This window comes from Apodemus sylvaticus, chromosome 5, assembly GCF_947179515.1.
Source record: "Apodemus sylvaticus chromosome 5, mApoSyl1.1, whole genome shotgun sequence".
Lineage (NCBI taxonomy): Eukaryota > Metazoa > Chordata > Mammalia > Rodentia > Muridae > Apodemus > Apodemus sylvaticus.
Window position 1 is genome coordinate 139,435,760 of NC_067476.1, and position 11,140 is coordinate 139,446,899.

General features: G+C 46.6%; 1 protein-coding gene across 1 annotated transcript; it reads left to right on the forward strand.

The window, feature by feature from the left end:
- The first annotated feature begins 4,562 nt into the window (after nt 1-4,562).
- Nucleotides 4,563-10,753, forward strand: Bpifa2 (BPI fold containing family A member 2). The gene is made up of 7 exons (XM_052181540.1): nt 4,563-4,683; nt 5,199-5,340; nt 5,895-6,002; nt 7,258-7,410; nt 9,428-9,509; nt 10,208-10,271; nt 10,716-10,753. The coding sequence occupies exons 1-7, from the start codon at nt 4,563-4,565 to the stop codon at nt 10,751-10,753; spliced, it is 708 nt and encodes a 235-aa protein (XP_052037500.1).
- The last annotated feature ends 387 nt before the right edge of the window (nt 10,754-11,140 follow it).

Consider the following 11,140-nt stretch of genomic DNA (forward strand, 5'->3'; position numbering starts at 1 on the left):
TGACTGGGATTAGCAGTTGTATTGGATGTAGGAAGCCCTGCCCCAGGACAGCTAATCCTTAATGCATCACTGGAGATTTTCAATGAGAAACATGGCCCATATAGCCCCAGTCTTTTGTCCCAAACAGCCTAGTACTTTCCATTAGAGGAGACTTCCTATACACTTGACAGACGCTCACAACAAGGTGACTTGGAACAGTCAGCACAGACCTGGGATGACCTCTGACAGCCTAACCTCTCCCCCAACAAGAGCCCTCTATGTTTCCTATGTGATGCAATGGCAGACATTGTCAGGAGTGTCCACAGCACAGCGCCTGCCCAGTGTAAGGGCACTCACATAGGTTTCCCACCTGTTTTATCTAGACAGGGATAGCAAGAAGGTAAACTGCAGTTCCCAGTCTCACTCCACAGAGGAAGAGATAACCCCGTCCCAGGTCATGTAGCCAGCAGTGGAAAGAGTGAGGATTTGAACTCAGATCTTCCAAGTCCCATTGACAGACTCTGAGCATCCCTTGAAAAGTCCCCTCACCATCTTCATGATGTCTTAGATCCTTGCACCCCCTTTATACTAAGGAGATGCAGGTACAAGGGGTTTACCCATGCAGTAGCTGAGGCAACTGGGGACAGACGCCAGCAGCAGGCCTGATGTCACTACTCCAGCACCCCCAGTCTGTGTTCCTGGAGTGTAAAAACCCCTACTTAACAAGATTTTGCAACTGTCCTTGGCTCTGTGACCTATAGCTGGAAACAGGATTCTCATTGATTTGTGGAACACGGTGGCAGACAGCCAAAAAGAAGATCTGCATACAGAAGCCAGCCATGGCAAGGCCGCAGCAGACTCTGACTACCTTAGCTGACAGAATTGCATCCTCTGTTAAGGACATCTCTTGTTAAGGACAGGCCCTAACAAAGATGGGGCAGAGACTGAAGGACTGGCCAAACAATAACTGACCCAACTTGAGACCCATCCCACAGGCAAGCACCAATTCCTGACACTATTAATGGTACTCTGTTATGCTTGCAGACAGGAGCCTAGCATAACTGACTTCAGAGATGTCCACCCAGCAATGGACTGAAACAGAATCAGATACCCACAGGCAAACATGGGACAGAGGTCAGGGACTCTTATGGAAGAGTTGTGGGAAGGATTGAAAACCCTGAAGGGGATAAGAACCCCACAGGAAGACCAACAGAGTCAACTAAGAGACCCATGGGAGCTCTCAGAGACTGAGCCACCAACCAAAGAGCATACACAGGTTGGTCTGTGGCCCCTGGGACATATGAAACAGACATGCAGTTCAGTCTCCATGTGGGTCAAGCTGTAGTCTGACTGTGGTATCCAATCCCAAACAGGCCTCAGTGAGAGAAAACACCCCTAATCCTACAGAGACTTGATGGGTAGGGAGATATCGGGGAGGGGGGGGGGAGGGAGGGAGGGGATAGAGATGGGGGAGGGACTCTGTGAGGAGGGGACAAGGACAGGGCCATATTTGGGATTAAAAAAAAATAAAAGTAAAACAAACAAACAAAAAAAAAACCAAAACAAACAAAAAAGGCCATGCCCTAAAGGCTTGCTAAATAGCAGGGGTCCGGCTCTGTCCTGTCCCCCAGCCCAAGGCCCAGCTCCCACCTGTTTCTGTGCTGTTCTGATTTTCATGGGCCGAGGACTTGGTGACCAGTTCAAACAATGGGGCCTGTGGAAGACAGGATACGCAAGTCTAGGGACATTCCTGTCCTGCTGGCTGGCTATCCACAACCTGATATAGGACCCAAGTACTGGGTTTCTACCCTCTTGCGACCTTAACAGCTGTGGGCCTCTCAGAAACCCATTTCTTCCACTGAAAAACGAGGCTCTCAAACGAACATTCTGACAAGCAACAGGCTTATTAAAGAGGTATATCTATCCAGAAGGGCAGACGGCAGGCAAATGTCTGCATCTGCTGCACACCCCTCCCCCATCCTGCAGCCAGGCAGGACAAAACTGCTCACTGCTGCCCCCAGGAGGCCATTTGCTGAAACAGCTGCTCTCATGCTCTGCTGGAGAAGGCCCTGCCTTCTCATTGCAGCAAAGTCCCATCCTGTCTGAACCTCCTGTCAGGGTACTGGGAAATAGAATAAGATGGAGCAGGACAGCTCCTGATGGTAAAGAAAAAAAACAGTGGTCATTGCTGTTTATAGGGGGTTTATGCTTCTGCAGTCCACACTGTGAAGAGCTGTGTGCATGAGCCGCAGTATTCGAGCGAGATTTGGGGCTCCTAATTTCACAGTGGGGTGAGCTCAGTAACCATGAGATGAAAGTCACTCATGAGACCCATAGTCCTGCTGCTTCTGTTCCCGATATCCCGAGGAGACGACACTTCAACTTTGTTCAGAGGCCACAATCTAGCTGACGTAAGAATTATCAGTTTTTTATTTTTACGTGTGCGTGTGTGCTGTTCATGTGTGAGTGCAGGTGCACACGCTATAGCATACATGTTGAGGTCAGAGGGTAACTATCAGGTGCTGTCCCTCCTTCCACTTTTACGTGGACTCTGGAGAACAAACATGGGTCCTTATGCCAGGGAGCAAGTGCCTGTTGGGCTGACACTCTTGCTGACACACACTTTACCTAGAAGATGGAGTCTCTGTCAGAGTAATGCCTTAGCTCCTCACTGACGGCAGTAAACCACCTCTACACCCACTTACAAGTTGGATCTCCACGCACCCCTCTCTCTCTTCACCGAAACATTTTCAGTTACTTTATCTGGTAAAGTTCATCAGAGAACGAAGCCAGTATTAAGAACATGAAATCATTTGGTTACCTGGATCCAGCAAATACCCCACCCTGGATGGAGTCTCTGAGTTTTCACCTCAGTTTACAATTTCCCCTAGCTTCTCTGGTTTATTCTAAAACCAGGGGGAACTGGATTCCTCCCTCTAGACCACAGCCATTTGTGCTTGGGAACTCACACGTCATCTCCTTCTAATGCAATGGCAGCAAGTGGCTCAGAGACACACCTCAGTCACAGCCAATGCCAAGGTAGGACAGATGTGAATCATTCCTCCAGTCATGCTGACTCCACAAAGAAAGACTAACCCTCCACAGCACAGTAGCCATGAACCCACTTTTCCCCTCCTTTTATTTTTAGGGTTGCTGGAATTTTCTATGGTGAGAAATAATAGCCTTGGAGCATTAAACAAAATCATCTAGAAAGCTGGTTTAAAATACAGATGCCTGAGTCACTGACAGAAGAGTGAGGGATGTCATTATTGCCCCCTCAGGGACAGGGTCTGCCCAGCAGAGGTGGTTACAGCTCTTGAACATAGGTCAGGTGCATAGGAAGGGTGGTCCAAGAGACCTGAGGGCCACAACTGGACAACCAGAAGCTGTTGGCTTTTCTATGAGTTCTCAAAAGATGACACGGCTAGCCTAGGCAAATACTATGAGCCATCCCAACAGAACATTCTTCCATCGATTCACTCTGGATCTTCTTTCTAGACAATATTGAACTGACCCCTTGTTGGCAGCCTCAGGTTTGACAATATGGGGCCTTGGACTTGGCACAAGGTCCATCACTGTCACCCAAACATCCTGGGTGACCTTTGGGTTGGAATATCTTGGCTAACCTTAGGTATTTTCTTTGGAGTCTCTTTAGAACATTCTGGAAATGGGGTTTGATTCTTGTCCTGGGACTACAATATATAAGGCCACGGTCACCCCAGAATCCCAGGAGATCGTGCAGAGAAACAAGGATCGTGTGTGCATCCTTCTCCAAAGCAGTGAGTAGTGACTCCACTAAAGTGAGTTCCTATCTGAGAGTCCTCAGGAGGCTTTGGGGCAAGAGGCAGAGGGAAGGCGCTGTTTGTGTTGGGAAAGTTTTGACTCTAACAAATTTGAAGATATAGATGATATTGTATCAAATTAATGGCAACCTACACTCATGTGGGTTCTATTTACTGTTCAGACTTTATTCATCAATGACTTATCTTAGCATGTAGAGAAAGGCTTCCTACTGGAGTCTAGGCTCATTAATGACAGAAGACATAGCTATTTCCCTAAGGCCTATTTGCCTAGAGTTTGGTGGAGACAGCGAGGAACCTAGAACTGGTCTCTGGGGGAGGGGTCTGAGTCTGGCTTTATAGAAGGTGTGAAGTTTCACTGAAACATAGATAAACAGAATTATAACTTAGGAAAGTGAGCAGGCAAGGTGGGGTATGTGCTGCATATGTATATGCACATGTATGTACCCTGTTATAGACACACACATAATGAATCTCATTTGCAGATGACAGGAAATAGGGTCTTTTGCCTCTCTGAATTGCTTAGCACAATGGCGACCAGTTCCATGCATTTCCTGAAATGCTTTGACTTCATTTTTCATTGTGGCTGAATAAAATTCCATTGCAGATTTGGCCTTACTTTATCCACTCCTGAGGGTGGGCACATCCACTGGCTCCATTTCTTATCTGTTGTGAAGAGAAGCACATCTGTCTTGTTGGAAGATAAGGGTGTGAGTGGCAGGCATTAATTGCGGGTTTTTGTTTCTTCTTCCTGCTCTGATTCTCCATTTGTCAGAACCAAAGATGTTCCGACTTGGGGGCCTTGTTGTCTTGTGTGGCCTGCTCATTGGGACCTCAGAGTCACTTCTTCAGGAAGTTGGCAATGCTGTGAATAATTTGAACGTTCTGAATCCTTCCTCTGGAGGTGAGTTACTATAGATCTCTTCAGCTATCTGGTCCCAGGAGAAACTCTAATAAGCATCATGCCTGCAACCGCAGAGGATGCTGGGAGAGGGCGGAGTTGTCTTTTATGGGTGGTTCACTGAGAAATGTGCTGCTACTCAATTCCTGGGTTGCTCTTATCAGTTTAGACAAAACAGTGCTGGGATATCACCTTATCTGAGACTTGCCATTATATATTGGCACAGGATACAGTCTTAAAAGATTCCAAACATTTAAGAGGTTTGCATTTTAACTTATGGCAGCTGCTGACAAGCCTTCCCCTATCCAGGTGCATGGACCCAGCTGTGTAGACACATTTCCTAACCTTAGGAGTCTCAGGTTCCTCGTCTATACAAAGGACACTGGCAATCCGGCCCCGACTGAGTTGTTGCAAGGGCTGAATGACACAGCACAGGAAAACTGACTTCTCAGAGACCAGGAGGATGGATGCCCCCTCCCTAGTGGTGCAGGGCACTGACTGATGATTGCTTTTGACAGATGTTTCTCAGAGCCTGAATCTGAATGTGGAGTCACTTCAGCAAGCCACAAGTTGGTCATCAGCCAAGGACAACCTTCTAGAAACGTTGAACACAGCGAACCTTGGCAATTCAAAAAGCTTTCTATCTTTCGGTGGTTTACAGTGAGTTGATGTTCTTTGCTTCAGGAAAAGGGACTGCCTGACTCCTCCATATCAACAATAGATGGATAGGCCTCTTATTTCCCCACAGAGCTGAGGGGTTCTGAGGCAAGGCTTATTAGAGCTTGAGTAAGTCTGAGGCAGGGCTACAGGGCCAGTGTGGACAGTTCACACCTCTGGGTTCTCACAGTCAGTGATTTAAGGCTCAAGTTGAACATTACATTGGTCTCATCTCCATCTGCATCTTGGTACCTAAAGGCTTTCCCATGAAAACACATTACTTCTTCAAATATAGTGAAAATCTAAGTTTCTTCAAGGGACAGCAAGCTAGAGTTCATAGCCTCCAGTCCCAAGTACTGACTCCATGGAGTTCTGAGTCACAGAGTCCTGGATTCAGGTTCTCTCTCTGCTGCCTGTTGTTTCCCTCCCTGAGCCTACTGTGCCTGAGAGTGTGGAGGCTCACACTTCCTCATAGGTTGGAGGGGCGACAAGAGGGTGGGGAGGAGAAGTGCTGCAGAGAGGCCGGACAAGAGGGCACGTGTGTATGTTTTGGGCAGGTTGCGAATCAATAATCTCAGAGTCCTGGATATTCAAGCGGGGCTGTCTTCCAGTGGCAAAGGCGTCGACCTCAAGCTGCCCCTGGCTTTGGACGCCTCCGTGATTCTGTGAGTATATGTCACTTGGAGTTTAAGGGTGCAGTGCAATATGGCCAATTTGAGTAGGCATTTACTTCCCAGCTACTATGTGACTTCCGGCTCAAGTTTCCTAATCTATAAAAGAGGGGACCCTCTGAGGCCTAAAATTCGAACCTTTAAAGTATTCTAGTGAAGACTGACCATGTTAATTCTCTTTTGAAAGAATGTTCTATGTGATCGACCTTCGTGTGTATGTTTCTTGTGTGCACGCATGTGTATACAGCTTTGTGTAAGTACTCCCTTGTCTTTGAGGAGTCCAGGGTCAACATCAGCAATCTGCCTCAATGTGGTGGTGTGCCACATTAATTTTTTTTCATTCTTTTTTTTTATTCGATATAATTTATTTACATTTCAAATGATTTCCCCTTTTCTAGCCCCCCCCCGACTCCCCGAAAGTCCCGTAAGCCCCCTTCTCTTCCCCTGTCCTCCCTCCCACCCCTTCCCAGTTCCCCGTTCTGGTTTTGCCAAATACTGTTTCACGGAGTCTTTCCAGAACCAGGGACCACTCCTGCTTGCCACATTAATTTTTCAGATAAGATCTCTCACAGAACCTGGGAATCATTGATCTGGGCTAGACTTTTTTGAATAAGTAAAATAGAATTTTGAAGTTTTTAAATTTTCAAATGAGAGATCTAGAAAAATGTCCAAGAATCCATGCAAAAGACTTTCTAGAGATAGGGGGGATCCTTCAGGGAGAACACTTGCCTAGGTTATGTGTGACCCTAGCCTCAAATAGTCACTATTTGTGGGGTGGGAATGTTTGTATTGGATGTACTTATAAAGGCATAAGCTGTAAGATCCTGGGGCAGTCACTTAACCTCTGTATGGCCTGGATCTCTCACTTTAAAAAAGGGTATGAGTGCCTCCTAGTACTGTTGTCATGATTAAATGGATTAAACCAGATATAATGTTTATAGTTTATGTTATGCTACAATTATGTTACAGAATGTTAACAATTGTTTTAAGTATTAGTCTCATGCCAAGCAAAAATCTTGCATGTACTAAACATTCGTGGCCCAAGGAAGTCTAATATAAATGTGTAACTTTTGTAGAGAATAAGTAACATATTACCACTACTGCTACAATGTTGACATTGGACACAAGTCATCCTTTTATGACATTGCACCCATAGACATACTGGCTTAGGTCCACACAGATAGATGGAAACTGGGGAACCTGCAAAAGCTTCTAGACCTGTGTGCAGTGTGACTCTTGTTCTCTACAGGCCTGGCATTGGCAGTGCGGTCGATGTTGCTGTCTCCTTGGACCTCATAAATTCAGTCACTGTTCAAACCAATGCCCAGACTGGCCTTCCTGAGATAACCATAGGAAAATGCTCCAGTAATTCAGACAAAATCTCCATTTCCTTGTTGGGCAGGTAAGGCTTCTTCATTCCAGCAGAGCTGGGCTCTCAGGGAGGCTTTCGGATCCCTGAATTTAGTCCTATTCTTACCCCTGGGAAGCAGCATAGTAGAACACACAATCATACTAGCCTCAAGAATCAACCGTGTCAACATTTTCAACTGTTATTCTGCAGCTTCATCTTTTGAGGCCTCAGTTTCCCCATCTGATCAGTAGAGATCCTTTACTCTACTAGGATAAAGATACAAGAAAACATGTTTAGCAAAGAGCCTGGAACATCTTAAGGGCTCAAGAACCGTGATCCACGAGTCTCTAGGGATGGTTCCTTTCCATTGCTGAAGGAGGAGGATGGACCTCTCTAGCCACAATCATGTATCTAGCTATGGTTGTTTTTCAGCTGCGTCAATGTGCCTCATGCCTCTGAGGATGTTAACATTACATCCACCTGGAGGTGGGACACAGTTGGAAAATTAGATGCTAGCATGGGCTTTGGTTATTCTGAAGTAATCTTTACCCTCTGAAAATTTTCTGCAGTGAGATCCAGACATCCTATCCCTGTGTTTTTCCATCACAGATCCCCACTGATCCTTAATCTGCACCTTTATTTGTATGATTAATAAAGCAGTTTGGCTTAGGCAGGGGTAGGAAGAGGTTATACTGCCCAGTGTCTGTGAGAGAAAACATGGCGGAGTCAAGGGCTGGGGTTGGGATCCTTGGTCAGAAATGGAGGTATGGACTCTGTTTCCAGCCTTGACAGCCATGTCCCAAGACCACCCATCCTCCTCTACCAAAGATTTGATCTCAATTAATGACAGGACCTGTTTGCTCAGGAGCCCCAGGAAACTCATGCTGTTCCACTGCTTCCGAATGCACATGGCCAAGAAGGCTCTCATAATGAACCTTTGCATTTAGACCCATTGGCTTTTGTTTTGTGCTTCAAAGAAGATTCTTCCTACCACAGTACCTTTGCATGGATGTTCTGTCTATGCAAAACACGATTCTCTGTACTCCAACTCTTTTCATATTTTCATCTTTCAGGGTCTTTGCTAGATTACGTCTCTTTTTTCTTATAAGAACATACCCTTAACCTTCAAGTACTAATCTCTGTTGTCTTTTGTATACATGCATGTTTTGAGACAGTCCCATTGTACAGCTCTGGCTAGATCTCAGAGATCTCCCTGTTCTGTCTCCTGAGGACTGGGTCCAAAGGAGGGTGACACCATACAAGGTATTATTGTAGATTTAATTGGACCTTTTCTTACTTATTTTGGGTGGGTGGAGTATGTTTGTGTGTGGACACACACATATGTCGGTGGCCTGGAGCTCACCAATCAGTCCCAGAAATCTACACATTTCTGTCTCTCCAGTGCTAGATTACATGTATTTGCTATCAACTGGTGTTTCTTTCTTTTTAAAAATATGAACACCAGAAAGGGAACTCCTGTCCTTATGTTTACAAGGTGAATGTTTTGTGAACTGAGTTATCTACTTGCCCCCCCCCCTGTCCATTTTTGTAACAACAACAACAAAAAAAAATCTGCTCTGTGTTAGACAGACATATAACGAGGAAAAGGCATTCAGAAAAGTATTTGGTCTGTCAATGAACTCAAGAACAATGAAGAACCCTATGCAGACCATCAAACTTTGTAGGACATAAGGAAAGAAACCTCTCTCTTCAGTGGACACTCAGCATGGGCTGCCCCAGGAGATAACAACTGGATGGGAGTTGAAGGTGGGAGGAGGCAACCTCAGCAAGACCTGTTTATGAGGGAGGCTAAAAGCTGCCCAGTGTGCCAAGGCTCAGCCTGGTGCTCTGTACATAGAGTCTGAGTGAACAGTGCCCTGTCAGGGCTTTGAAGAGCACTCGGGCACCGAGGCAGTAGGTACTTAGGCATGAGATGCTCCGATGCCCAGGGTGGTCCGTCCTGATGAGCTGAAATGAGACTACAGCGCAAGGTGTAGGTCACCTGATCCAGAAGACTCTGATCTATGCTGAACTCTTGACCAAGCTTTGTAAGCCCCTTCTTTTCCAGACGACTCGCCATCATCAACACTGTTCTGGATGCTGTATCTGGCCTCCTTAAAAATGCAGTGTCAGTCCTGCTGCAAAACATCGTAAGTCCCAAGCTTTTGGCACCTAGAACCAGGCCTGGTATGGGAAGCAGATGTATCTGTAGGTTGGGTTCTCTGGACACTTTTTTTCTGGTAGGGGAAGACTTTTCTTTGAGAGGTCTACCAGCTCCTCTTCCTCCTTCTCCTCCTCTTCCTCCTCCTCCTCCTCTTCCTCCTTTTCCTTCTCCTTCTCCTCTTCTTCCATTGCTACAGAGGCTGAAAGTGCAGGTCCTGCCCTGAGCTGTTTACCACGTACATGCAGCACATCTTCCTTTAAGCTAAGGTTTCCTGGCAATCAATACACCCTTATTTAGACATTTATATTTAAGCACCTGGGAATGAGAACCTGCAGGAAATTAGGATTTGGGCCTCCCCAAAGGCTTCAGCCTTCTGAGGATCTTAAAATTCCAGAGTTCAAGAGTTCAAGGTTCTTAGGGGTCTGGGGTATTAGGGTTCTGGATGCTGGATCATCAGATCCTGAACTTCTGATATCCTGAGATGGTGGGTTCTTAGTAGTCTGGGACAGTTCTGATTCAGATTGCTGCAATTCCATAATTTCAGATTGCAAAATTAACTTTTCTTGGCTCCTGGAAGTGAGTCGCTCTGTTTGGGGTGGGTGGGCAAGGTGTTCCCAGCCAAGTCTCATTTGTTTTCCTTCTTCTTCCCCTTCTTCCTCCGCCCACCTACTTTTTGTTTCTCAGGTATGTCCTGTGCTCCAGTACGCCCTCAGCCATCTGAATGGAAATGTTATTCAGGGTCTCCTCTGTAAGTCACAGCCTGGGTATGGAGGGTTTTCTATGGGTCAAGGCTAGAGCTGTAGGAGTACCCCACACAGGGATACAGGGACTTCGCATCCTGACCAAAGCAGGCCTTTGATTCCTCCTCTTCTCACTGGAGGCTTCATTTGAGCCTTATCTGCTCATGCTTGCAGAGTTTCTTGGACAACAGGAGTCAGGCACCAAGAGTTTCAGGCTCTGGAGGTGGTCCTTCTATAGATATGTCCCTTCACACGGTCCTTCTGTGTCTTCCACTGCCTCATTGGGTCCTCGGAAAGAGTTTGCACAGTGGGGCACAAATGAATAGTGATGCACTTGATTGAGGTCACACAGGTGACAGAGTGATGGGCTAGAGGGAAGAAACGAGTTCTGTGGGCTTCTGTTCAATTCGCCATGACAAAGACTGAGGCTCATCTTGACTTGATTCCTTCAGCTAATATATCGGCAGCACAATTACCAATTTCCCTCTGAAGAGGAAGAACAAGAGGATGCCATGACAACCCTGCTGGTATGGGCAGTGTCTTGGTTACTTTTTTATTATCATTAGAAAACAACATGACCAAGGGAAATAGTTAAAGAAAGCATTTAAGACTCACAATTCCAGAGGGCTAGGACCCATGACCATCATTATAAGAAGCATGGCAACAGGCAGGCAGCCAAGTGGGGGGGGGGAGGAAATGGGGGGGGCGGTGGGTCGCTAGAGTAGGGACTGTGGGCACCTCAGTGCCTGTAGAGCATGAGACTGCCTGGCTAGCGGGGGTAGGGGTGGGGGAGGGCATAGGGGGGGTCCATGCTCAGAAGGTGGCACCATTTTTGGCATGGGCCTCCCAGGTACCTGTTGAGGAAGCTTGGCTGAGA

What these genes read in the sequence shown, in the direction of transcription:
- Bpifa2 (XM_052181540.1), top strand. Translation starts at nt 4,563, where the DNA reads ATGTTCCGACTTGGGGGCCTTGTTGTCTTGTGTGGCCTGCTCATTGGG. An exon ending in TCTGAATCCTTCCTCTGGAG is followed by an intron (nt 4,684 to 5,198) that starts GTGAGTTACTAT and finishes TGCTTTTGACAG; the next exon opens with ATGTTTCTCAGAGCCTGAAT. An exon ending in CTATCTTTCGGTGGTTTACA is followed by an intron (nt 5,341 to 5,894) that starts GTGAGTTGATGT and finishes TGTTTTGGGCAG; the next exon opens with GTTGCGAATCAATAATCTCA.